Source organism: Podarcis filfolensis (assembly GCF_964270895.1).
Source record: "Podarcis filfolensis genome assembly, chromosome: 2".
NCBI classification, from domain to species: domain Eukaryota; kingdom Metazoa; phylum Chordata; class Lepidosauria; order Squamata; family Lacertidae; genus Podarcis; species Podarcis filfolensis.
The window spans coordinates 5676814-5704724 of NC_139605.1; the positions used below are offsets into that span (position 1 = coordinate 5676814).

General features: G+C 48.2%; 3 protein-coding genes across 5 annotated transcripts in view; all 3 read left to right on the top strand.

The window, feature by feature from the left end:
* The window catches only part of LOC310756634 (uncharacterized protein), an 820367-nt gene that overhangs the window by 586286 nt on the left and 206170 nt on the right, over positions 1–27911 (top strand). For 2 of the 3 annotated variants that reach the window (XR_014544952.1, XR_014544954.1), the window contains exon 7: positions 17593–17970. The gene's annotated coding sequence lies outside the window, so the exon portion shown is untranslated. Of the gene's footprint in view, positions 1–17592; positions 17993–27911 lie in introns of all 3 variants that reach the window. The other variant, XR_014544953.1, reaches the window with a different exon arrangement.
* Positions 1–27911, top strand: part of LOC310758165 (uncharacterized protein) — a 228098-nt gene that overhangs the window by 168469 nt on the left and 31718 nt on the right. Inside the window, exon 14 of the mRNA XM_083604095.1 lies at positions 2–38. Coding sequence (XP_083460221.1) covers positions 2–38 — 37 coding nt within the window. The remainder of the gene's footprint in view (position 1; positions 39–27911) is intronic.
* LOC310757067 (major histocompatibility complex class I-related gene protein-like) lies at positions 8336–26774 on the top strand. The gene is made up of 8 exons (XM_083602201.1): positions 8336–8503; positions 11774–12049; positions 19903–20178; positions 22898–23185; positions 24497–24574; positions 25295–25321; positions 25956–25988; positions 26500–26774. The coding sequence occupies exons 1-8, from the start codon at positions 8428–8430 to the stop codon at positions 26520–26522; spliced, it is 1077 nt and encodes a 358-aa protein (XP_083458327.1). The 5' UTR covers positions 8336–8427; the 3' UTR covers positions 26523–26774.

Genomic DNA, 27911 nt, shown 5'->3' on the forward strand with positions numbered 1-27911 from the left:
GCAAGCGACCAGGGGCCCGACAGCTCCGCCAGGGGTAAGTGGCAATGCAGGTGGGGGCAAAGGGGGGCTCTTGCAGAAGACTCAGTGGGGAACATCCTCAAATGGGGAAAAGCTGTTACCCCCCCCCCTTGGGGTTTCCAAGAGTGACATACTCTGCATTGTCCATTGAGCTGAAAATCGCTCTTGTGACTCATTCTATCTCTTCATCTGAGCTCCTCTACCTGACAAGTGGGTTCTACGCTGGATCTGAATGAGAGATCTTGGAAGGGGTTCTGGAAGGGATTTTTCTTTCTGGTAGGACTGCTTTGTGTCCTTCTTGTATTCCCCCAAAGTGTGCAGTTTGGCTCACTTGCTTGAGCTGCCCTCTGCAGGCATTTGCTCTGCAGGCCCATTTTGGTGGTGCTCCTGGCATATCTCATGTCTGATTTGACATGATGAGGGATGGTGGCTTTCCTTGTGAGGCTGGACTACACGTCCTTTGGGTTCCCACTAGCTCTGTAATGCTGAGGCCCCCACACCATGATGTTGGCTTAACTTTGAAACACTCCTGTTCTTTATTTCTGCAGTTTCATACCAGCCTGGTGTGTGAGATGAGACCAGAAGGAGCCTGCCCAAGTTTGGCTGTGAATTGCAGAGGCTCAGAGCTCCTGCTGCCCTTTAATGCTGTTCCTTAATCCTGGCTGTCATCCATCCATTCTGACTCCAGGTGTAACTTGAATTTGAGGGTAATCATGCTTCTCTGATGGATTATGGTCAATTTTGCTTTGCAGAAATGTGCTTGTATTAATGAGAAATCCTCCAGATATATGCAACTAAAAGCTTTTAAAATTAATGAGGAGACTAATGTCTCACAACAAATGGAACTGATCTGTACAAAACACAACTTGAAATAAGAGACATTGCACATATTTTTGTAAAGCAAGAAATCTTTAATAGAAATACATTTTAAAAATCATAATATAAAAAAGGGATGAGGAGATTGAGCATCACTTGCAGTGATTTTGATGGTTTCTCTTGGTTATTTGTTGCTGTGGTTCCCTCCACAAGCCCTTCCCCAATCTTATGTCACTCATTTTCTACCCAAATTGAAGGAAAGGCAACATCTTTACGTGTATTACGCGTGAAATAGGCTAAATTGTTATTGCCTACCTGCCTCTTGGGCCGCCCAGCCTTTGGCTAAACGGATGTAATGTCATGGAATGTATAAAAGCAGTCTAACTGCTCTGGCTGAGTATTTTCAACCCACCTTCTGCGTGAGGAAGTGAAGAAACTGGCAGGGAGGGATGGTTGGCAGGGATACTTAGATGCTTAGGAGTTGCAGCTGAAAAGAAGGAACTGAGTGGCCGAAGACTAGAGAGGCTGTCAGAATTGGATCCGATTCTGATCTGGAACCTTGCAAGTGTGCCTCAGAAGATGAAGGATAGACGTTGGCCATTGATCCCATAAAAGCCAAGGAGGGCATCATCTCCAGTTACAACATCTGGATATGGAGGGGTTTTGTCTATGTTGACCAAGAGCCGTGCTCTGGTTCCCCTGCAGATGGGAGGGACGTCCCCCACCAGCCCTCTTGGGTCACCTTCTACATCCCCAGAACCTCACTGTCCTGTCTGACTAGATCCAGAGTGGTCCAGAGGTGATCTCTGCTGGAGTTGAGGCCTCTCTTCAAACATCCTCAGGCAGAGCAGAGAATGAGGAGCTCCAGGGGGCATTCAGACCCTCCCCATGGCAATGGCAGCTGCTGAGGCAGTTTCCTCCAGACCCTCTTTCTGTCCCGATACCTTCAAGGCTCCAGTTCTCCAGCCTGGTTCATGGAGCTTCAGGTCCCAGGACAACCAGCTGCTGTTCTCTGGGGCTCCACCCTGGACCTCCCATGATGCCCTGGGGCAGTGAGTTGAGAAACAGGCTGGAGGGGGAGGAAGGAGCAGCTGAAGGGGGAAATGGGGAAGCAGGGAACTGAGAGGAGGTAGAGAGGCTGAGGAGAGGGACTGATCCTGCTGACAGCCAAGGAGGAAGCCAGGAAGGAGACCTCCAGAGGCCACAGGACTCTTCTCGTCTAACCCAGTGGATTTGGTGCACCTTGCTTTGAAGCCACTGGATGTAATTATTTTTTTTTACTTTTGTAATATATGTTTGACTTAAATAAATAAGGGTGCAGCCCCTTTGTCTTTAGTGGTTCTTGCCTTCTTATCACAGGAGTTCCAGAGATTTTGAAGTTCCTGAGAATATTCACAGACACAGACTCTGCCCTGAATAGAAATCTTCCCTCACCCCTTCTTCCCTGGTGGGGCGTGGGAGGCCATTTTGGGGCCGGCCTCAGGTGTCAAAATGTATTGGGCTGGCCTTGGTGTGTGAGTTATGCCACGTACAATGGGACTTCACAGAAAACACAACTTAAGGTGACATTGGAGCATTGCACAATCATTTGCACATGCACACATGCAGATAATAGTACATCTAGGCAACACATGGAGAACTGAACTGATGGTTGCAAAGCATCTCGAATTATTATTCCTGTATCATTATAATTTTATTGTATAATCTTAGAAGGGTGTAGACTGCGTTGTATGTTAAAGTTTGGGCAGCTCCACCAGCTCCTTCATTGCTAAATGGGAGAATGGGTAGGGGTGCATGCCCACCTTGAAAACAAGCCTCCGTGGGGTGGGGATGAATTAAAAAAAAAAGAATTATTTACTTGAAGGAGCGTCTCCACCCCCATCGCTCATCACTGAGGTCCAGCTCCGAGGGCCTTCTGGCAGTTCCCTCATTGCGAGAAGTGAGGTTACAGGGAACCAGGCACAGGGCCTTTTCGGTAGTGGCGCCCGCCCTGTGGAATGCCCTCCCGTCAGATGTCAAGGAAATAAACAACTATCTGACTTTTAGAAGACATCTGAAGGCAGCCCTGTTTAGTGAAGTTTTTAATGTTTGATCCTGTATTGTGTTATTAATATTTGGTTGGGAGCCGCCCAGAGTGGTTGGGGAAACCCAGCCATATGGGTGGGGTAATAATAATAATAATAATAATAATAATAATAATAATAATAAAATTATGCTTCTTCTCCACCTTTGTGCCAGTAAACTGTGGCAGTGGCATCTAGTAATAAACTCTTTTGCTTGGGGGGGGGGCTCCATTGTTACCATCCCCAAGAGGAAAAACTCAGGTGTTTTGGGGAAAGTTTTTTTAAGTATCTTTTTTATTTCATTAAATTCCCAATATTCCTTAATTATTTTACAGGACCACATGTGAATAAAAGATCCCTCAATTTTATTACACTTCTAACATATACGTTTTTCTTTTTATAGATATTCTCGCCAATCTGGTGGGTGTTAAATTCATATTTACTTTTCCACAACTTTCCCCATAATTCATGATCAATATTGTGATCCACATCTTGTGCCCACTTAATCATGCTCGTTTTCACCAATTCCTCTTAATTACCCACCCAAAGAGCAGTTTGTACATTTTTGATAATACTTTTATATTTGTGTCTAATAAGTCTTTGGTAAACTGAGACTTTTGCTCAACAAAGCCGTTTTCCCTATCTATCTTAAACAATTCATCAATCTGATGTAGCTTGTTACACCGCCACACATACTCGGAGCTCAAGAAGACCTCGTCCCTTCACTAAGTTGCACCAAACAGCACATAAATTCCCTCAATAAAGTCTTTCCTTTCCTTTCTGTTACCCTATAGGCTACGTTGGTATACCCTATGACTGAACTGTGTATTTGCATGCTGATGCGCCTTAACCAATCAGGAGCGTTGGAATTTGACAGCTAGCCAATTGAGTTTAAGCTACGCTCTCAAGCTTCGCCCTTTGCCTTTGCCTTGCAAGGCAGCTCTGCTCCAGCTGTTTGCACCCTCATTAAGCAGCTGAGTGCTGTGAGAACAATGGACTGAGTCTATCGAAACCTCATTACCTTGTTAACTGTCTCTAAACTTGCTACAATGCTGCAAGCAAAAACAAAAGTGTTTCCGCCAGACTATCAGCTTTAGGAAAAGCCTCAAAACTTTAGAAATATATATAAAATCACTAGTGCCACTGGTTTGCTTCACTGCAACGCCATTTGCACTCTTTTGGCCTAGGATTTTAAAACCCCTCGGTCCCCACCATGATCCCTCAAGGGAGGAGTCAATAATAATAATAATAATAATAATAATAATAATAATTTATTTGTACCCGCCCATCTGGCTGGGTTTCCCCAGCCACTCTGGGCGGCTTCCAACAAAGACCCAAAATACACTAAGACGTCACACATTAAAAACTTCCCTGAACAGTAGGCACTCCCCACTCAAGGAAGTGCCCATGAGTGACAATTGCTGGGCAGTTAGTTTCCAAAAGCCCATCACTGGACTCACCTAAGGGTACAGAAATGCAAAGAAAGACTATTGTTCTGTGGGTGGTGGGTACTTGAGATATGTTTGCCTGTGCAAATCCTATCTTACCTTGACTCAGTTTCCTTATGGTAATCTCATGTTACCCTCCCTTTTTCTTGACGTTTTGGTGATGTTGCAATGATGTAGTGATGATGCTGTACGAACTGTATTCTGGGATGTGGTGGGAAGTTTTAAAAGTCAATGTCGCCCCTTTCTGGGGGTTCATGCCGTTGTTTGAACCTGTTTCGCGATAAACTTTGATCTAAGTCTACTGACGGCTTTTTTGCTCCGGTTTGGGGCTGGGACCCCTTCCTTTGCTGACCGAGAGAAACCATGGGCTCTGCCTGACCAGCTGGGACTGTCGAGTAGCCTCGCTCCAAGAATTTCCCTAACAATCTGTAGCCAATCCGTAACCAGATTTCTTGACTCCTCGAGATTTCTCAGTTTTGGTTCCTGTCCTGTAAGAGATAAAATTTCACTGTAAGTTAACCACTGCTTATCCATATTTATTCTTTTCCCGGTTGTAGCTTCCACTGGGGATATCCACAGAGGTGTTTTTCTTTCTAATAAGTTTTCATACTTTCCCCATACTCTAAATAGGTTTTTTCTGATTACGTGATTTGTAAGTTTTATATATTTCCGCTTTTTAGGTAGGCATACACCCACTTGCACCGATTCCAAAGCTGTGACATATGTGGGAACCTTGACCATTTTTTGCAACCCGTGACTTGCTTCAACTGGTCCCTTTAAGGATTTCCTAGAAATCACCTGATTTCCATTTCAGCTGGGGAAGAAAGCAGCCGGCAGGGGGCAGCGGAGGATCGCAAAAAGGGGAAAGCGAGGAAATACAACTAGGGACTGTGGAGAAATGAGGGAGGGTGTTTTGTGGTAGAGAGAGAGCGTCAGGGCAGCAATCTACCCAGGAAACAAACATACACAAACACCAGTGTTAATGAAGGATGAGGACTTCCTCAGCAAAATCTGCCTCCGTTTTTCAATTCCTGTGAGAAATGTCAGTCAAGCAGCCTGAGATTCAGTCACTTGAGATTCCTTTGCTAGCTTGGCATGCAAACGAAATTTAGATTATTGGAACTTGCCAAAGAGTGTTTACTGCACCCTCAGCTATTCTTATAAGTAAAAATGAAAACAAACATTAAAAATAAAAAGGCCTTGTTCTGGGAACTGCCCTGGGACTTTCCAACCTGACTCAGAGGTTGCTGAGGGAGGCAGAAGGGGACAAAGTCTCCTGGGAAACAATCCAGATTGGAACAGGGAAACACACCAAGGACGTTTTTATGCCATCATCTATTTCTTAGCCTTTAAGGGGCAAGAAGACTTGTTGCTGTTTCCACACAGTACCAAGAAGGGGACAAAAATAATGTCAGGAGAGATGTCCCTGCAGGTCTTGAGAGGTGGAGAAGCCTACAAGGATCCAGTGTGGGGCTGTGGTTTGACTGGGATATGGGAGCCTGGGAGACCTGGGTTCAAATCCCCCCGCAGCCATGAAGCTCCCCCAGCGACCTTGCGCCTGTCAGGGCCATTATGTGGAGAACCTGAATGCCACCTGGATAGAAATATTCATTTTTTGAATGAACAGCTAGAGAGGAAGATGCCTTTTGCCTGCCAGAAACAGGACCCAGGAGTCCTGGCTCCTGCCGAGTCTCCTCCCAAAGGGGACCCAGGAGTCCTGGCCACTTGGCCTTGAGGAAGAGAGCTGTGGAGGCTCAGGGTTTTGTCCTGCATGCTGAGGAAGACGGGTCTTTCCAAGGCTGGAGGGGGCCCAGGCCAGACCAACAGGGCAAATGCCAAAGCCATCTGGGTGCTGAGAGAGAAAACGTCTTCCCCTGAGTGACGTTTCTGCCTGCCGATCTCCCAGTCAGGCAACCTGATCTGTGGGCTGCTGTGGCTTTCGGTTTCTGCCTTGCTTGGCTGCTCTCCCTTGCACCAAAGGTCTCCTCTGCAGGGAGGGAAGCGGGAGGCTGAGGCAGCCCCACCTGGCCTGCTTGTAGGGACGGAAGCCATTTTGAGGAGGGCTGGCAGTGAAGCAGAAAGGGAGGGGAAATGGCTGCCTCCTCCTTCCTGAAAGGGCTGCCTCAAGCAGCTGCTTTCGTTATTTGTTCATCTTCATGGCACCATCTCCCTAAATTGGTTCAAGCGTGGTTTAAAACCACATAACAAGGTTATCCAGGAGGAAAACAGAGCTACAGGCAATGTCTAAAGTCCTGAACAATTCTTTAAAGTCTGTGAAGAACAAAACATTTTCCTCCTGAGCATTTGTTGTTGTCGTCGCCCTCTGCACTTCCACAAAGAAGGGAAAGGAGAGGGAGAAAAGTCTCCACAGACGAGAGCAGGGGTGCAGAAGGCGCCTCAAGCCACCAAGGACTTTCTAAAACAAGACTAGCACTTTGAATTGAACTCAGAACCAGACAAACAAACAGGGTCTTTTGGCCCTGGTGAGATTTGGCCCTAAATGAGCTGCGGCAGTGAAAAATCCTGTCAGGTTTATCTTGTAGCAGCTGAAGCATACCTACTGTATTGAAAAAAAACCACATGTTACAATAATCCTGTCAGGAGGTGACCAGAATATGGATCATTGTGGGCAGACTATCCCTGTCCAGGAAAAACTGGATGGAGCAGGTGAAAAGTGAAGCTTAAGACGTCCCTGAGGTGACTGAGCCCATTTAGTCCCAGAAGAGGGTCCTGGAGAACCCCCTCAAAACAGCCAGCCTCCTTCTTCGCAGGAGCTTATCTTGCAACAAGCTTCCTTGTACCTGGGCAAGGAGCGGCCACTGCTTGTCTCTCTCCTGATTTCTTGGAAAGGGCAGCAGCTTCTGCGTGTGTCCCATGCTTAGCTCAGGTTTCAAACGTTCAGGCTTCTGGAAGTGGGATGTGGGCCAAGCACTCTCTGGGCCAAGCACCCAGCCTTGGCTCAGGGCCTTCCAGAAGAGGCTTGGCAGCCGCTGGGTCTTGCTGGCTGTGCAAAGGGGGCCTCCCTGACCCCAACACCCTGGGCCTGCAGACTTGGAGGGTCCCAGGCAGGGGGAGAGAAACTCATGTTGGGGCCAGTAGGATGAGAGAAGGAAGCAGAGATATGTGGGGATATAAAATGCCCCTTTAAAAAGAACATGGAGAAAGGAAATTGTGGCAAGCTGGTGGGCTCTGGCCTGTTTGTCCGTCTCCCAGCACCTGCTTCCCTTCTCTGTGCGGTCATATCTCTCTCTCTCTCTCTCTCTCTCTCTCTCTCTCTCTCTGTTTTGACTTCAACCCTGAGTTTCAGCTCTAGTTGCAACACTGAGCATTTATTTACAAGGCACACAGTGAACCGCTGGAACCCCCTGCCACTAGATGGAGGGACGCAGGAGAATAGCCAGGCTGCTGGATCACCCCAAAGGGGCCCATTGAGTCCAGCATGGCGGTCTCCCAGTGGCCACCCAGATGTCCCAGTAAGGAAGCACGCAAGGAGGACGGAAGAGGGACACCCAGCGAGTGGGATGCGAATGCATTTACTGCCTCTGACATTGGAGGAAGAAGGGAGCCATCTTTGAAGCCATCCGAGGGCTTCTTAAGAATAGGACCCAGGAGGCTGTTCTGCACTGACTTAGGCCACGAATCCACCTCGCTCGGGATCTCACAGCCCCTCTCCCCAGTTTCAGAGGGGGGGCATTCCCAGAACCCCCTGGAGATGCGGGGATAGAACCTGGGGTCCTTCCCTGGCCACCCCCCTCCGCCCTCCCTGCAGGGCAGGACAGGCAGAGCTGCCGGGGAGGGGGGAGGGAGGGGGGAGGGAGGCGGCGATTCCCAGCGAGGAGCTGCAATCACTTTCTCTTTCCCTCTCCAGCCTCGCTGCCAGACTTGCGCTTCGAATTCTGCCTGGCGACAGATGCCGCCATCTGCGCGCAGATTTCCGATTGGTGGAATATTTCGCCCTCGGCCAATCCCGGCTCGCTCTGCTGCTGGTTCCGCAGGCGGGGCAGAGAGCGGGTCTCAGAGTCGGAGGGAGAAGGACGTCGCTGGAGTAAGAGGAGGAAAAGGGCGCTTCGTTTGGGGGGGAGATGGGGGTCCTCCTCCGCTGGCCCCCCCTGATCCTGGGGGCGGCTGCCCACCTGCTGCTGCTCCTGGACTGCGCAGGTAAGGACTGTGCTCTGGGGCGGGGGGAGAAAATAATTTGCACTCAGCCCCCCTTTTTTGGGGGGGGGACACGGCTCTTTGTGAATTGCATTTCGTGGGCACTGAAAGGGCGACCGGGGAGTTTCTTGTCCGAAGTGGAGCCGGATCCCTTCCCAGACATCTGTTTCCCAGACTTGGGGCTTGCTTTGTATGCCGCCCGGGGCAGGGGCCGCTTCCCTCCTTGGCTCGTGGCTTAAGCAAAGAACAAAACAAAGCTTGAAGGTGTTGGCAGGATTAATGGTGGGGAAAGTGACTCGCCTGTCCCGCCCCCCGGTCTTTCTACTTCTATTTTTTACCTTCCCTCTTCTAATCTAACCCTCAGCCGCTCTTAAAAACTCCGCTAAACACTCTGGACCCCAGTCTGGGGGTGGGAGCTGGACGCGTGTAGAGCTGACTTCATTGCTGGGGGAAACGTCTGAATAAGGGGCCCCCACCCGCAATTCCCAATGTTGTTTTGTTCAGGAGTTCCCTTTCACAGCCACATTCATAATCAGGTTCTCCTGTTTTACAGTTCTGACTCCCCCCCCCAAAAAAAAACCCTTCCTGTTGCCTGTCAAAAATGTAGATTTTGTAAACTATGCAGGGGGCTCCTCTGTGCCGTTTCTGTACAGCCCCTTTCACTACGTTTTGGACACTGTGTATCTGAAGAAGTGTGCATGCACACGAAAGCTTCTACCCAGAACAAACTTAGTTGGTCTCTAAGGTGCTACTGGACAATTTTTTAATTTTTTTATTTCGACTGCGTCAGACCAACATGGCTACCTACTTGAATCTTTATTGTAAATGGCTTTTGTGGTTCTCTAATGGAAAATGGTATGAATGTAATACTGTCTTTAGTTTAAAAGTTGCTTGTTGCATAAAAATTCTCAAAGTAATTTAAAAGCTTTAAGAACTAAAGAGCAAGGCCTGTTATTTCTCTCTTGAACCCTCTCCATATGGGGGGCTGCCCCCTCACTGTGTCTGCTACAGGGCTGGGCAAAGGGTGGTGGAGACCACTGGTTCCTTCAGATTCCTCCTCATTTTGGGGACTCAAGTGTGACTCATTTTGTGGCTCTTTGTCTCCCGACCACTGAGCAGAACTGCCTGTGTTGTTTAGCCAGATGCCACAACCAGAGGCAGCCTTGCTCTGAGCTCTTGTGGTTTGAAGTGGGGGGAGCCCCTGCCCTGGGAGGGGAGGGTCTTAGAAGTGGGTCCCATTTGATCTTGCCTGAAAGGAAACCGAGCGGGAGGGAGGTAGCAGAGTCGACAAGCGATCAAGGCGTATGTAATTCAAGCAAACTCATCTTGCAGGTTTTCGCTTCCTTGAACTTTGTTTTCCACAGTGGATCACCCTCAGCAGGTGGTAGATTCTACTTCCTTGGAGATTTGTTAGCAGAGGTTGTATGGCCATCTGCCATGGATGCTGCAGTCGAGATGCCAGCATCGCAGGCGGGTTGGACCCTCAGAGTCCTGTCTATGATTTTTATTTTACTTTCCTAGTTGTTTTGAGATGAGTCACTGGGCAAACTCAAGCGGGCTTCTTCCTCCTTGAGGGTGAAGTTGCCCAAAGTGCATTTAAGACAATTTTCACAGGATATGATGGGTCCTCAAGGACCACTTCTTTCTATATGAACCTACCTGGACCCTGAGATCATTTTCTGAGGCCCTCCTTCCTGTGCCTCCTTCTCTAGAGGTCCAGAGGGCGGAGGGTGGCAGCAATGCGAGAACAGGGCCTTCTCTGCAGTGGCTCCCCGTCTGGAAGGCTCTCCCCAGGGAGGTTCGCCTGGCACCTTCATTATACATCTTTTGACTAAATCAGGCAAAAACATGACCTTTGGTTGATTTGATTGACAGCCTATTAAAAGTGTGGGGTTTGGGGGGGTATTGGCCTCCTCTTCCCCTTTTAGCACTGTGCCCCTATACCTTCCGCCAGGGAAATGCCCCATCTCTCGCTGAACTCGACCCAGCTTTTCCCTCAGAGGGGGTGTCCTGGTGGGGGCAGAAGCCTCAGGTATGATGCTGAAAGCCTGTGATCAGCTCCCTCCCCAAGTCTTTGTGAGCTGTTTCTGTGGGTCTTGGATAATCTCTAGGCAGAGAATGGGACAGGTGTTGGAAGGAAGGCCTCATCCTTATGCCCAAATCTGTGAGGCCTTTCTTGGTACTGACAGAGTCATCTTTTAAAATTGAGTTTATATCCCCACCTTCCTCCCAAAGGAGCCCAGGGTGGGAATTAAGGGGCTGCAGCTGTCTTGGGGGGCCATCTCTGTGGGGCTCATCCTGTACCCTAGAGAAGATTACGAGGACCATGGAGCCTTGGCTCTTTACTCCTGCACAAAGGAGGCACACAGCCCCCTTAGTACACATTCACTGTGACTCGGGAAGAGGGTGAAGGAGTGTGGTGAGTGAGCAGAAACAGCAAAAGATCCTGATGGACGTCCACAAAAGTTAATTGCTTCTGATGGGGTTCTGCTGTGGAGACTCATTAGGCCCCCTGGTGGCCAGAGCTCTGTCCCCCTTCCTGTGAAGGGGCAAGTGTGGGGAAAGGGGATGTGGGGCCACATGTTGAGACCTGGCCCCAAAGTTGCATTTGCCCTCCTGCCCCTGCTAGCCCTGTGGGGCCTTCTTTCTCAAGTGGGGAGCCCGCTCTGTGGGTGGCAGCTCAGACCATTGAAAGATTGCAACATTGAACCATTTTAAGTACCAATTCTCTTAATGGGATCCAGGAAGGATCTTGGAAATTACAGGCCAATTAACCTTACATCTCCCTGGAAAACTGGTGGAAAGTGCAGGAAACCAGCAACTGGAATGCATTTAACTTGAAGGACTTCAGCTGTATGCTGGAACCACACCAATTATATATGCAGAAGGCAGAGAGCTCTTTTTCTGCAAGGTTTCCCAGTACCAAAAGAGTTCTGAAGTTCTCTGCCTTGCATAAGAGACTCTGGCAGGTTCTCACGGGATCTTGTGGGGCTCTCCTGAGTTCCCAGATCTTGCCAAAGCCTCCCAGAGCCCAGGAAGCAAGACCCAGGTCGGACCTTTTGTTTATATCTTTTCCTCTTCCAACTCTCTGATTCTTAGGCTGCCTCTGCTCTGCCTCCTCTGTGTTTAAGGGCAGGTCTACAAACTCCCCCAAACCCTGCTGAACTTTGGATCTCCTAATTCAGGGCTGCTGCCTGCAATACAGCAGGATTAGGCTGCTCCCTTCATCTGCAGGACCCCTAACTCTCTGCCCCCTTTTCTCTTCCTTTCCAGGCTCCACTTCTCACTCCCTGCGCTACTTCTTCACAGCCGTGTCTGAGCCTGGCCAGGGGCTGCCCCAGTTCATTGCTGTGGGGTACGTGGATGACCAGCAAATTGATCAGTACGACAGTGACACCAAGGAGGATCTGCCTCGCGTCCCCTGGATAAGGAAGGTGGAAAAGGAGGATCCTCAGTACTGGAAAACAGAGACAGAGAAAAGACAGGGCAATGAGCTGGGGTTCAGGGTGGGTCTGCAGATTCTGCAGAATCGCTACAACCAGAGCGGAGGTGAGTGGAAGGCAGGAGAGGAACAGAGTCACACCTTCCCCCCCCCATAACGTTTCCTCCAAGGGCCAGAATTGCAGGGAGGGGGCTTCTGGGAGGAAAGGAAATGGAGGGTGGGGGTCTCCACCAGGGCAGAGGCATCTCCCCTTCCCTTAATGAAGGTCTTAATGGGGGCTGGGATGGGGTTGGGGGGACAGAGAACGAGACTTGGAGGGCAGAGACCCCCCCCCCCAGTATGACCCTCTCTGGACCTGCACATCCTACCAGGGAAATGTCTCCATTGCCTGCCCTTCCTTCCATGCTAGGCTTGGCTTAGGCCTTGTGAGGTGGGAATCTGTCTAGTTCATTTTCCTCTGGGCGGGGAAGAGAAGGGTGGGGATCCTGAGGCTGAGACAAGCAAGCCTTGAGTTCTGGTCCTGCTTAAGGAGAAGCCAGCTGCCCAGACAGAGGTGCTGATTGGCTAACCCTTCTGACCATCACCAAGCCCCTCCCTCTCCCTGGCACAGTGTTGAAAGAGAAGCCTTTTAAGGAACACAAATAGACAGGGTTTGGGGGGGTCAGAGTGGCAAATACATGAAGTGGGGGCGGAGGGCTCCCACACCTCCAGCATTCATTATACACCTGTACTTACTTTATTCTCTAATGGTCTACACTTAGGGAAGAATAGCAGGACCTTTAGAAAGGTCTTCCACCCCTTTTGTCCAGTTATGGCGATTTCTGCCACACTCCCCCCCCCTTCCTCATCCAACCTTGGAACTCTTAAAACAGGAATCATTTAAACTTATTAAAAGCTGGTAGACCTCTGGCCAAAGCCTCTTGGCACACATTTTTGTTTTTTAAACTTCCTTCTGAAATGAGTCAAAAGCTGTTAGTCCTTTTGAGACATTAGTTGTGTGAAAGGAGCCAGCATGCTGGAAGGGTGGGGGGAGGCATTTGTGTTTAGCCCCAAAGTTGAGTGACTCCCCCCTCTAATTGCAATTTTGGAGCAGAACTTCAGAAGTGGGAGCCTCTGCTGGGTCTGGAGGGAGATCTCTCTATGATTTTGCACCTTTACCTTCCAGGCTTCTCCACTTCCTCACTTCCTAAGCAGGCTCCCTGATTCAGGACCTTCCCCTGCCCCTAACAGCACCACAACACCTTTAACAGCACTTCAAACAATAACTGCAGTGGAGGGGTAGAAAGGTGGGTGAGATTGACAGGTAGGCTATGCTATGATGTCAGCTTCAGCCTCCTGCCCCCTTTGGCCCATGGGGACAATCCTGACCAGGATCTGGCCCTGAAGCCAAAGAGATTCCCCACCTGTGAGACAGAATAATGGAGGTGGAAGGAGCCTTGCCAAAGGGGTCAGCCTGAGTTTGTCCAGAGCCCTCTGGGGCCTTCGTTTGCCTTGTCAGGCTTGCAAGGAAGAAAGCCAGAGGGTCAGCTGAGACCAAGCCAGCACTGCAATGGCCAGGTCTGCTTTTCTTGCAGTGGGATCAGGCCTGGCCTGGCCTTGCAGGCTTCCTCTTGGGCTCCTGTGAATTCCGCTTCTCCCCCTTTTAAAAATGGGGATTGGGCCCCTCCTGAGCCCCTGCAACTGTCCATGGAAAATGCCCCATAAATGTCACCAAGGGGCGCCTCTCGGTTCCTGATCATTTCTTGCAATTGCTTAGCTCAGAAAATCCCAAACAAATGAGAAGACCACTTCAAAGGTGCCACGGACAGCCCTGGAAATGTCATCTGATTCTATTTAAAAACAATGTTGAAGGTATAGGTGTATTGTGATTGATCCCACTTAACATCTGGAGGAAACGGGAGGGGAGTGAGCTTCATTCATAAAATGAGGGAGAAAGCAATTTATGCTGAAGAAGCAATGAGACAAAGCAACTTCCCTCCAAACAAAAGCTCCATATCCAGACCAGCTGGTGGGGTTTGTGGTTTGGTTTGTTATTTGCATAGGTCACCCACAAACCATTGTTTGAGTGCATAAAAAGAACTATATCACCTTTGGAAATGGTATTGTAGGAGATACTAATTATTATTATTATTATTATTATTAAATATGTTGAATAGTTCTAGAGGGAGGACTCCAAAGTAGCACTGTTACAATCCTTCTACTTGCCGGAGGGAGCAATCTCCCTTCTCCCCCCCCTCCCCCTGCACACCTTTCTGGGGCTTCTCCTGACCCCCCCCCAAGCTGATTTTTGGGGAGCACACGGGAAGGAGATGGGGAGAAAGCCCCAGTTGTGTGAGTGAGACTTGTTCCTTCTGGCTCCCGGTAGACTAACTGTGTTAGCTGAATCCAGCCCAGAAAAGCAGGATTTCCTTCCAGAGAAACTGCCCTCATCCAAGGCTTTATATTCCCCAACTCAATTCAGCTGTAAGCCAAAGGCTCCTGAGGTGAAAGGGGAAGCCAGGATTAAAGAGAGCGCAACCTGGTGTCTTCTGGGACAGCCTCTCCTCCATTGCTGAGCTCCCTCAGGCTGGCCAGAAGCACAAAGAGCTGTTAGGAAAACATTCTTCAAGAAACAGATAAAGGTTCCTGGAAGCTTTCAAGAGGGTTCCAGAATTTTCTTTAGTGTGTATGAGTGGCACTCTAGGCTTGATTGGTGTCATCTGGAGGTGCAAATAAAGGGAGGAAGTTGCAGGCTGGAATTTCCGCACAAGGAAAGTGTGTGTGTGCGCACACACACTCACACTCTGTCAGCACACTCACTGACAACAAGGTTGGAAGTAAGACAATGTGTGCTACTGATACTGTGAGTTTTGCTGCGTCAGGATTGTTAATTACTGGACTGAGATTAAATTGTGCTGGAGATATAAAGAAGGAATGTCAGTAGCTTGTATATAATAGTAACAGAAATGTTTGTGTGACAGTCAAGCAATAAAGAAGCTCTTGACTGTGAGTTTGAGTATGACTCCTGTTCTTCTCCTCTGCCTCCGGGGAAAACTCTGCTACAAACAGCCAGAAGTGGTTTTACTGAGGTGCCACCACACAAGCAGAGAAGTGCAGTGGAAGTGTGTGGGCGGTAACCTCTAATAAGAGTAGCAGAACTCTGTGCATGGCCAGGAGCAACCATTGCCATTTCCCATCCTGTCTTGGGGTGCCGGACGTAGCTTCTCTCCATGGTTTTGTGGTGGGAAATGAAAATGGCTGTCTGCTGACCCTGCTGGCTGGCCTCGAGGAGACAGGGCTGGGTCCTCAGCACCCGAGGGCCCTGCCAGGGGTCTCATCGAGTCCTGTGTGATGCCACCTGCCAAGTGAAAACACCAGATCAATCCTTCAGATACTGAAATTGAAGAGCACATTTAAAAGCCACGAGCATTAACATGTTGTGGATCTGTAAAATGGGACACTGGAGGTGCAGCATGACAAGTAGCAGATATAAGGATCATGCCCTCTTTGATGAAGGATTTATTAGGTGGACATCAACTAGCTAATGTAAACCAGCTCTTCTTTTATTATCAATTGACTGAAGGTTTTATTAAAGTATTTCCAATATGTATTTCCCACAAAACTGTATCATGATAGTATACAACCTGGAAAGTTATAATAAAAATCAGGAAAAAAATCCATAGAATGTACATAAAACATCAATAAATACTATTTATTTATTTATTAAAATACATACACTTATTGATTGTAACCCCCCCCCCAGTAAAATTAAGAAAAACTCACAACCATACTTTAGGGAAGTTAAACTACTAAAACAGATTAGTATTACCTTCACCTTCTAAGCATCTGGGTAGGTTTCCTAAACCGGAACTTTTTAGCAGATGCCAAAAATTCAGTATTTATTGAAAGTGAGAGCTAGGGCAGGTGTTTGACATTTTTAGTACACGCAGGGTTGCATCCAATACTATTATATTTAGATTAGACTCATTGAAATCAGTGCATTAAAAACAGAAAGGCCAAATCACTTCAGTGGGTCTACTCTGAGTAGGGGTTGCATTAGATACCACCCCAGATCTTTGATTATGCATCCAGTCCAAGTGCCACCTCTGAAAAGTGAGCTGTGAGGAAACTGCTCTGTCTGAATGTCCGGCTCCCCAGGCTGCCTTTGGCTGAGATACTGGCAGACGGTTCCTGGCATGAGCCCAAGCGCATGCTGTGCCCCCTTCTTTCCCCTGTGCCCCCAGGAGACCCCTTGATGCCTCATTTCCAAGTTCTCTGGTCTGGGAGCCAAAGGACACAGACTCCTGGTTTCTCCTCCTCTCTCCTGCGCTTCTGGATGCGGCCCTTGCAGGAGCAGAGGGAGGTGGGGCAGGGAAGGGGCACTCAGCTCTGGGGGGCAAAGAGCAGCCTAGCAAGGTCTGTCCTCCAGCTCTGTCCTCTCCCCAGGAAAGCTCCCAGCTCTTCGCAGCATAGACTGCCCTGGTGGTGCTGAGCATCAAAGGGAAGAGGCATGGCCTTTTGAAAAGCAACAAGTTGGCTTAACATCAGCATTTCATTATTTTCACCAGGAGCAAAGAATTTAGTATATAGCCAAAGTGTGTTTAGGCACACATTTACAAACATCTGTTTGTTCCATCATTTATATCTTTATATTCCACTCCATGAGCACAGTTACCTTTCAGTTGTCCTTGAACCTGGGTTCAAATCCCTCAAATGCATCACTTGCTTAATATTATACAGTGGTACCTTGGTTCTCAAACTTAAGTCCTTTCCAAAACCAAAGCGTTCCAAAGCCAAGGTGCGCTTTCCATAGAAAGTAATGCAAAACGGATTAATCCGTTCCAGACTTTTAAAAGCAACCCCTAAAACAGCAATTTAACACAAATTTTACTATCTAACGAGACCATTGGTCCATAAAATGAAAGCAATAATCAATGTACTGTACTATAAAATAAATAAGACAGTATTGTAGATGATAAAAATTAAAATTATTATTTTTTCCTTACCTGCACTGATGATAGTCATTGTTTGGATGGGGGGCTTTTATCCATTTCCGCAGTCACACAGTCAATAAATCGTATCAGTAGTTGAACTGGGTTCCACACAGTCACGAAAACAAATTAACCGAAAAAGCCACAAAAACGCAAAATAAATACAGTCATGCCTCTTCTTGCGAACGCTTCATGTTACGTTTTTTTCAGGTTAAGAACACGGCAAACCCGGAAGTATTTACACATGCGCAGAAGCGCCACTCTGGTTACGGACATTTCGGGGTGCGAAGGGCACCCCGGAACGGATCGTGTCCGCAACCAGAGGTACCACTGTAGCAAAAACAAAAGCGCCAAATACAGTTGTACCTTGGTTCTCGAACGTAATCCATTCCAGAAGTCCGTTTGACTTCCGAAATGTTCGAAAACCAAGACGCAGCTTCGGATTGGTGCAGGTGCCCCGCAAACAATAGCCGACAGCTGCATCGGATGTTCGGCTTCCGAAAAACATTTAAAAACCGGAACACTTACTTCTGGGTTTTTGGCGTTTGGAAACCAAGCCGTTTGAGAACCAAAGTACCACTGTATATCACAATTTAGAAACTGCAAAAAAGATTTAACATGGGGGGGAAAGATGGTGATTGCGATACAGCAGTGGTGAGAAAACCTCCTTAAAATCTTAGAATCATAGAGTTGGAAGAGACCACAAGGGCCATCAAGTCCAACCCCCTGCCAAGCAGGAAACACCATCAGAGCACTCCTGACATATGGTTGTCAAGCCTTTGCTTAAAGACCTCCAAAGAAGGAGACTCCACCACACTCCTTGACAGCAAATTCCACTGTCGAACAGCTCTTACTGTCAGGAAGTTCTTCCTAATGTTTAGGTGGAATCTTCTTTCTTGTAGTTTGGATTCATTGCTCCGTGTCCGCTTCTCTGGAGCAGCAGAGAACAACCTTTCTCCCTCCTCTATGTGACATCCTTTTATATATTTGAACATGGCTATCATATCACCCCTTAGCCTCCTCTTCTCCAGGCTAAACATGCCCAGCTCCCTTAAATTGCTACCCACATAAGCTAAATAAGCAAATTACTTGATCTGAAGACTGCAGGTTAATCCAGAGCGAGGAGTTTACATTCAGCCCATACTCAGACTTACGGTTGTCCGAAGTGAGGCCTCCCTGGGTTTTCGGTGTTTGGGAACGAAGGCACCACTGTACAAAAGTACTTATATTGGGGGGGCGGGCGGCACAATAATGGAAAATTCAACGAAAGAAGACTCTGCAGTGGCAGGCACAGATGTTTCCCCTTCACCCCATGCCTGTTATTTGTGGCACAAAACAAGAATGCCAGTTGACGCTTTGCTCTCTCCCTGGCACCGTTGGCATTGGCTTTGTGGCAAAGGAGTAATAGGGAGGGATCCTGGAAGAGAGCAAAGAGCTGGGAATCCAGTTGGGAATCCAGCCGTGGCGCTGCTAATATTGAAATTAGATAGGATGGGGTTCCCCTGAAACTTTGATGACTCTGTGCTCATGTGCCTTAATACCTGTCCCAGGCAGCAAGTTTATTGTAGCTGCATTATTGAGGTGCCAATATGCCCCCCCAGTCTGCTGCAATCATGACCCCAGAATAAGCACAGCTATGAGCCCCCCCCCCATGAAACTTCTTCCCTCTGCCTCCTCGTCCTCCCCACTGCCCTGGAGAACTGGGGGTGGGGGGGCGGTCGGGGTCTGCAGTGCTGGAGACGGCAGGAAGGAAGGATGGTGTCCCTATTCCATATTCCACAGGGAGATGGGGCCCCCCCAGGGATGCTGGCTGTCAGCCCCCCTTTCTCCTTGGAGCTTTTCAGAATCCATCAGGTTGTCTGGACTGCTCACTCCACCTGCTGGGGGGCTGATAGAGAACGGGGCCCCCACACCTGGTAGTTGCTCTTCTTAAAAACCTGCCTTACCCCATGGAACTGACTGCCAGGAAAGAGTCCCTCAACAAGAGAGTTCAGAAATGGGCTAGTCCCGGTGTGTGGCCAGCCAGGATCACAAACAGATTTTATTTTATTTTATTTCACAATTGTAACTACCCGATCCTCTGCATGTTTACTTGGTAGTAAGTCCAACCCCACTCAGTGTGACTTACCTTAAAGAAAATATGCAAGGACAAATATATGTAACATCTAATGGGAGAATCAAAATGATCTGTTCCATTTAAGGATTATGGGACTACAAAATGATTCATTCCGAAGACAACACAACTAAAATGAAATTTGGGGGGGGGGATAATGGGGGATAACTTTTTAAATGTTGCTGTTGTTCTGAAGATTTGGTGGTAGCCCCCTGGGGTGGGCAGGAGGGTGCAGGGACCCGCCATCTTTGACAAGGGCAGCCTGACTTCTGCTGAGAAAGGGGGCCATTTTGAAGTGGGGCAAACCCCCCTTGCGGCTTCCCTTTCCCTCCCAGGCTATGAGGAAACTTCTTTTTCCAAAGGCCCTTCCATGACTTCCCTCCTTTTAGGGAAAAGGTCCTTGATATGGAGAAGCTGGGGGGAGAGAGATGGAGGGGAAGAGGAGACCTTCTCTCTTGAAAGGCCCCAATGTGTGGGTGTCCCCCTTCCATGTTGCCCCTTTCCTCTTTCGGGGGGGGGGCAGCTGAGGCGTCTCTCCAAAAGGGGCAAGATCCAAAGGAGCAGATCTGGGGGGAAAGAGGGACAAACTGTGACCTCCGACCTGCAAGGGAGGGGAGAAAGTGTGAGGCGATGAGAGAGAGGGGGGCAATTAAAGGGGGGCTTTAGAGGCTCAGGATTGTAGCGTTTCCCTCAGTGAACGTGTTATGCGGATGAGCCTTCAGAAAGATACAATGCTGGTTGATTTTTCTTCCCTCTGACTGCTGCCTCTTCCCTGAGTCTGAGGCAAATAAATCCTTTTTCCTGGTCTCTTTTGCTGATGGGGGAGGGGCTGCTCTGCCCCCCCCCTGACCTCCTGGGCCTCTTCTGGTCCTTCCAGGGATCCACACCTATCAGTGGATGGTTGGCTGTGAGCTGAGTTCAGACGGGCGCAAAGGAGGGTATTGGCAGTACAGCTATGATGGGAGAGACTTCATCGCCTTTGACAAGGAGACCCTCACCTGGACGGCAGCTGATACAGGGGCCCAAGTGACCAAGAGGAAGTGGGATCCTGACTTGGCCCAGAACCAGTACAGTAAGCACTACCTGGAGGAGATTTGCATTGAGGGGCTGCAGAGATACCTGGACTACGGGAAGGAGACTCTGCTGAGGACAGGTGAGGGGGGGCAGTGGGGAGGGGAGGGGGGCTCAGGGGGGCAGTTTCCCTTCAAGCTCCCCTCCCCCCCTTAACAGTCTTCCTTTCTGGACCAAAAAACCAAACACTTTTCTTGGTGGGGGAGGCAGAAAGAAGTTTGGGCCTCTGGGAGGAGAATAGGGGTCACTTCAGACCACAATGGGGGGAGATGCCTAAAAACAGCCCCCCATGCCCCTTTGGCTAGAATAAGGGATGGCAAAAGACAAGTGGGGGGAGGGGACACAGAAACAGCAGGGAAGGGGCCGAGAAAGCAAAATGCGTTTTAAATTCAGTAAAAAAATAAAATTGAAATGGACAGATTTGAGGCAGGATACAGAAAAACCTTTTGCCTTCACACTTGGGTAGGGGAAAGTGGGGCAGATTGATGCAGAAAAATTCAATCTCATATTTTATGTACCAAAATGAGTCAAATGATTTTAAAAATTGCTTTATGCATGGCATACCTATTTAGTATTATAATAGCAATCAAAAGAACCATTAAAGTTAGAAGATAATGAGAATATAATGACGAGTAAAAAATGGGTTTTGTATCATTCTGTTCTACTTACGGAGCACTTTGATACAGTGAATGGAGCTCTTTGATACAAAGCATAAATTGTATGAGAATTGTAATTATTTACAAAAAAGAATGAAAAAAATTATTGTGAGAGATCATATTCAGCCCTACAATTTGTTACTTTAAAATCTAAATTACGTATCAAAACTAAGTGTTTCACACATATCATAGACTTTATGGCAGGTTTTCTTAACAAAACTTCAAAACTTATATTAATCTTTCCTCAAACAAATCAATTTAAAAAAACTTTGGAAAAACTTTAAAAAGTATAAGAACTCACATTAGGTAGTCAAAAAATAGTAATATAAACAAAATGCTTATAAAAATTAAGACATTTCCTTAACGTTTAGCTTCTATAGAACATTCTATATACACTGAAGTCAAAAGAAAAGGTATAAAGAGATGATGTTTGAGATGTGCCCTTTGAGAAATTTGGTTTTGGCAACTGCAAAACAGCATCCTTGAAATCAACGCTTGCCTTATCTTCTACAATGGGGAAGACAAACATACAAGATTCTGGGTATTTCCTCAGATATGATACTTGATAATCAGTCCTATTATACTTAGAAATGACTTTGGCCACATAGTCAACAACAGTTTTTTTCTTTTCAAATTTCATGAGTAGGAAATCAGTTTAGAGATTTCATGCAAACTTCTATATTGGGGCACTATTGTACACTAGCGGGGCACTTTTATACGTATCAATGTGCCCCGTGTCTTAGTGTATCAAAGTGCCCCAACGGACATTTTCAGAAAACTAACAATTCATAAAACCACTGAACTTATTTAAAAATCATATATAATCCTGATTACTGAGTGGGATAATTTACCTTTGGTATTTTAGAATCCAACAGCATTGGAACACTTTTACATTTCACGTAATTTTTTAGTTGGCCGCGCTAAAAACACACCTACTCTCGTCAAACGCCAATGGCAAACTGGTGGGCAGCGCGGTCGCAACTGTCATACTTACACATGTATAGACACGTTTTAGTGTCTCAATATTGAAATATTGTTGGTGTATCAATGTGCCCCTTGCATCAATGTGCCCCGTCTCCCCCTACATACCTAATGGGAAAGTCTTTAAAACTAAATTAATTAACCTTTTTTAAAATAGAAAATGTGGGGGGAGCCCATGAAATATGGATGCCGCCCCCTCACTAAATCTGTAGATTAGTCACTCGTGGCCAAAAGCAGAAAACCTGCACATAGTGAGAGAGTATGGGAATTCCCTCTTCTACCTTCTTATATTTTTTATTTGTGAGCAGTTTTACTTTTTCCCATGTTCCATGGGGAACATTCAGAAGAGTCATTTCCCCTTGAAATGGTACAGTCCACTCTTCTGCCTTCAGGAATCTGGCACAGGTGCCAATCAAATGATCAAGTGCTTTGACTGGCTTTCTTCCTGACTCTATTAGCTTTGCTGATATTAACATTAATTCAAAATGAAATAATTCTAGCACCCTCCCTTTTTGCGGACTGACACATACTTATTAGCCGTGCTTAGAGAGCTCTAAGCAAATTCATCTATGGGGCCTGGTGATAATTCACCCCAGAGACCCTGAGATTATTTGTTGAGGTTGAGGATTTCGCTCCAAAAGTCACAATGAAGCATTTTCAAGGGTGACAACAAGGGCAGGCGGGAGAACTAGAAAGGAGCTCTGTCTTTCCCAGGGCTGTTGGCTTTGTTCACTAACTATGGAGCTGAAAAGTCCTGGAAAACAGAGCAGCGAGTCCAGCATTTCTTCTCCCTCAAGAGAGGAACCAGGATCAGCTCCCTGGGACAATCTTGGAACCACAAATAGTGTTGGAGCTTTTCAGGATGATAAATGAATTTAATCTGTATCCAGTCCTCCCTCCCAAAGGAGTCTGCTCTGGCAAGCAAAGGATAAACCATCTAACAACAGTTCCACCGTAGACACTGACTGGGGAAGATGCCAAGGGAGGTTGAGGAATCCCATTTATTTGCAGTTCTTTTTAATTTCTGTAGATGTGAGGAGATTCTGACACTCTGGGAGGCAGGATGAGGTTGCCCCTTGGGTCTCTGCTCTTAGAAATGCAGGATCCATTCCAGCTTCCGTTGTGGATGTCTCTCTGTTAACCCCAATGCGGCCCTTTTTGCAGAGGCTCCGGTGGTGAAGGTGACCAGGAAGGCAGACTATGACGGCCTGGAGACCCTCGTTTGCCAAGTCCACGGCTTCTACCCCAAGGAGATTGAGGCCAACTGGGTGAAGGACGGGGAGGTCTGGCAGGAGGGCACCCTCCGAGGATTGGTCGCCCCCAACTCGGACGGGACCTACTATGTCTTGCTCAGCATCCAGATCGACCCCGAGGAGAGGGAGCGCTTCCGGTGCCGCGTGGAGCATGACAGCCTGGAGAAGCCTCTGGATGTGGCCTGGGAGAAGGAGCCTGGTGAGAGACAGACAGACAGGAGGGGAAGGGGTGGGCTCTGGGAGGGGGATTTCCACCCAACTCCTCCCTTCAGCAGCAGCACAGCTCAGATGGGGAACCCCAGTTGGATCCTGTGTATGTCTCTGGAGGCAAGCGACTGAATCGGAATCTGTAGACTTCAGCAGAGATGCAGCCTTTTCTGGCAAGTGTCTCATAGGCCTTAAACTCAAATTGGATGTCGTAGGTGAAAACTGGCCGTCACCTTCTTGCCTTTAAGCCCAAGTAGTTGTGATGTCAAAGAATGTGGCACTTATTTTACTTCTTCAAAATCAAATTTACTCACAATCACTGTGACTGAAAAAGGGGCAATGAACTTAAAAGAGGGAGCCCTGGACTGACTGTACTTCACAGTGAAAAAGATTCTCACTCGCTCCTCCTCACACTCAGGCCCACCTAGAAAAACTGATATTCATCCCCACTCAGCCCAAACACCCGCACACCGTTGGGAAGAGCAAGAAGGGTTTCTAATAACACTTGTCTCACACACACTGCCAGGAAAGCTGTGCCTGCAGGAACCAAAGCAGAATGTCTAACAGCCAAACTCGCTCTTCCCCCGCAGGAGCACATGCATGCACACATGTCCCCACCAACACACCCGCCTCTCCTTCTCACAGGCAGGCAAGCGAGAATTATGGAAGCGGCCCTTGAGCCAAAGACTCACCCAGGCAGGGCAGAGGGGACCAGGGCTCACTCACTAGCGCTACGGACTTCAGAGATTCCACCCAAACAAAAAAACCTGGACATTTTGCCTCATTTTAAGAATCTGTCTGGACAGACATTTTAAGTCTGAAAAAGAGGGCGTGTCCAGGAAAAACCAGACGTATGGCAACCCTACACAAGATGCTCTTTTCTAAGGCTTTGTTGCCTTCCCTGAAGGCCTGTAATGCTGGGCTCTGGGGGGTCTCAGAGGTAAGGGAATCCCTTCCTCTCAGGGTCTTGACAGAGAAGGCTGACGCGCCTGAGCAGGAGGAGAGCTGCTTTTAAGTCTGGAGTCTGTGATGAAACAGGTGTGCCTGTCAACAGTCTTCCTTAAATGAATTGGTTATTTTGAAAACCTCTAATGCTTTACTCTGGTGGAAAAAAACTCCCTTGTGTCGGGGCCACTACAGAGAAGACCTGTGAGGCCTGTGAGGAGAGAGAAGGAGGGCCTGCTTTGCACACGTAAAATCCTCCCGGGCTCATAGCTCAACACCTCCACTCAAATCTCCTGCTTGAGGCCTTGGGGAGCTGCTGCCGCCAGTCTGAATAAAAATGTCTCTTGTCCCCTTTTAGTCAACCTGGGGCTCATTGTGGGAGCCATTGTGGCTGCTATCCTGCTGGTCTCTGGGATCATCATCTTCTTCATTCGCAGTAAGTAAACCTGGATGCGTTTTCTGCCTCTCCTGTGTCCTTCTGTCCTGGCCTCCGACTGGGAATGTGCTGGTGGAGCTTCCTGGCAACTGCCCCTTGTATCCCTACAGAGACCCCTCCCCATAAAACACCCTCTGAACATGAACCCAAAGTCATAGTGGTCATTGCTTTGCGCTCACTCTGTGCTCAGCTCAGGAAATTCACTTCCCACCCGATGTTATAATCAGTCCCAAGTCTTCATTCCTGTGCACACTTAGCAGGGAGCCTTCCTTACAAATCTTTAGGCGCCAAGCAAAAACATTTCTCTCTGACCAGGCCTAGAGCTTTTTAATTGTGAGTTACTGGTTTGTTTTTGTTTTATTATGTATTTTGTGCTCTCATTTTGTATTTTTATTTGGAGAATCACCAAATAATAATCCGAAAATAAATGAATGAAGGGACTGGATAATGTTTCCTTCCAGCCTCTTGGAATTTGTCCACAGCCTGGTTTCCCAGGTTGATCTTTTAAATTTAATTTTCTCAATTTTTTCTACTTCTTTGTAAAATGAGTTCCTTGAAAAGCTCCCCTTCTGGGCTCCCCTTCCTTGGAGGTGTTTGGAAGAGACAAGAGGAGCATCTGCTGGGAAGTTTTCAGCATCTGAGAGCCAAATGGTCAAAATGGGATTTGAGTGGCCTCTGCAGGTTCCCTCCAGCTCTGACCTTCTGCTTTTGTCTTCACAGGGAAACCAGCCTACAAAGCAGCTTCAAGTGAGTGACTCCTCCCCTCTCTCTGTCTGACATATTTCCCCCCAATATGGAGCAGGAGCAGGTTACAAACAGACCAAACTAAACCTGGTGGTGGCCTAGTCCTTAAGCCCAAGACCCTGATGGAAAGCTTCAGCCTGTCTGCTCAGCCTGTCTGGGGACAGCAAGGGGTCCCTCAGGGCCAGGAAAAGGCTGCAGAGAGACTGTCGGCTGAGGGAGGGGCTCCAAGAAGGAGCAGGAGGAAGAGCCGAGGGTGCGGGGAGAGAGGGGTCTCTGGTGGTTTAATCTACTAGAACCTGAAGCTAAAGAATTGGTTCATCGGCTCAAGTCTGTGGGTGTCAGGAACCCACTGCACTCCCCCCTTCTGCCTTCCTGCCCAGATCGCACCCACCCCCGCTCTAGTCCCCCGCTGCCTCCATGCCAGGCTGTGCCCATCTCTCTTTGCCCTCCAGCACCTGCTTCTCCCTCCAGTGCTGTCCTTGAGGCCCCTTGCCTCTGGCTGCCTGTCCCTGAACATCCCCAGATTGAGACTGATTTGGGATGGGGGTGGAAGGAGGGAGGAGAAGGGCTGAGGGGGGCGGGGGGGTTGGATGTCCGTCCCCGGGATCCTGACTCCTGTGTTTCCTCCCTTTTGCAGCAAGCGACCAGGGGTCCGACAGCTCCACCAAGGGTAAGTGGCAATGCAGGTGGGGACAGAGGGGGGCTCTTGCAGAAGACTCCGTGGGGAACATCCTCAAATGGGGAAAAGCTGTTACCCCGCCCCCTTGGGGTTTCCAAGAGTGACATAATCTGCAGTGTCCATTGAGCTGAAAATCGCTCTTGTGACTCATTCTGTCTCTTCATCTGAGCTCCATAGAGGATCCCCTCCCTCTGACAAATGGGTTCTACGCAGGATCTGAATGAGAGATCTTGGAAGGGGTTCTGGAAGGGATTTTTCCTTCCGGTAGGACTGCTTTGTGTCCTTCCGGTATTCCCCCAAAGCGTGCAGCTTGGCTCACTCGCTCGAGCTGCCCTCTGCAGGCATATTTTGGTGATGCTCCTAGCATCTGACATGATGAGGGATGGTGGCTTTCCTTGGGAGTCTGACTAGACGGCCTTTGGGTTCCCACTAGCTCTGTAATGCTGAGGCCCCCACACCACGATCTTGGCTTTTGAAACACTCCTGTTCTTTATTTCTGCAGTTTCATACCAGCCTGGTGTGTGAGATGAGACCAGAAGGAGCCTGTCCAAGTTTGGCTGTGAATTGCAGAGGCTCAGAGCTCCTGCTGCCCTTTAATGCTGTTTCTGATGTTCCTTAATCCTGGCTCTCACCCACCAATTCTGACTCCAGCTGTAACTTGAATTTGAGGGTAATCATGCTTTTCTGATGGATTATGGCCAATTTTGCTTTGCAGAAATGTGCTTGTATTAATGAGAAATCCTCCAGATATATGCAACTAAAAGCTTTTAAAATTAATGAGGGACACTAATGTCTCACAACAAATGAAACTGATCTGTACAAAACACAACTCGAAAGAAGAGACATTACACATATTTTTGTAAAGCAAGAAATCTTTAATAGAAATACATTTTAAAAATCATAATATAAAAAAGGGATGAGGAGATTGACAACCACTTGCAGTGATTTTGATGGTATCTCTTGGTTATTTGTTGCTGTGGTTCCCTCCACAAGCCCTTCCCCAATCTTATGTCACTCACTTTCTACCCAAATTGAAGGAAAGGCAACATCTTTAGGTGTATTATGCGTGAAGTAGGCTAAATTGTTACTGCTTACCTGCCTCTTGGGCCGCCCAGCCTTTGGCTAAACGGATATAATGTCATGGAATGTGTAAAAGCAGCCTAACTGCTCTGGCTGAGTGTTTTCAACCCACCTTCTGTGTGAGGGAGTGAAGAAACTGGCAAGGAGGGATGGTTGGCAGGGAGGAGGGATACTTAGATGCTCAGGAGTTGAAGCTGAAAGAGAGAAGGAACAAGAGGCTGTCAGAATTGGATCCGATTCTGATCTGGAACCTTGCAAGTTTGCCTCAGAAGATGAAGGACAGACGTTGGCCATTGATCCCATAAAAGCCAAGGAGGGCATCATCTCCAGTTACAACATCTGGATATGGAGGGGTTTTGTCTGTGTTGACCAAGAGCTGTGCTCTGGTTCTCCTGCAGATGGGAGGGACGTCCACCACCCGCCCTCTTGGGTCACCTCCTGCATCCCCAGAACCTCACTGTCCTGTCTGACTAGATCCAGAGTGGCTCAGAGGTGACCTCTGCTGGAGTTGAGGCCTCTCTTCAAACATCCTCAGGCAGAGCAGAGAATGAGGAGCTCCAGGGGGCATTCAGACCCTCCCCATGGCAATGGCAGCTGCTGAGGCAGTTTCCTCCAGACCCTCTTTCTGTCCCGATACCTTCAAGGCTCCAGTTCTCCAGCCTGGTTCATGGAGCTCCACGTCCAGGACAACCAGCTGCTGAGCTCTGGGGCTCCACCCTGGACCTCCCATGATGCCCTGGGGCAGTGAGTTGAGAAACAGGCTGGAGGGGGAGGAAGAAGCAGCTGAAGGGGGAAATGGGGAAGCAGGGAACTGAGAGGAGGTAGAGAGGCTGA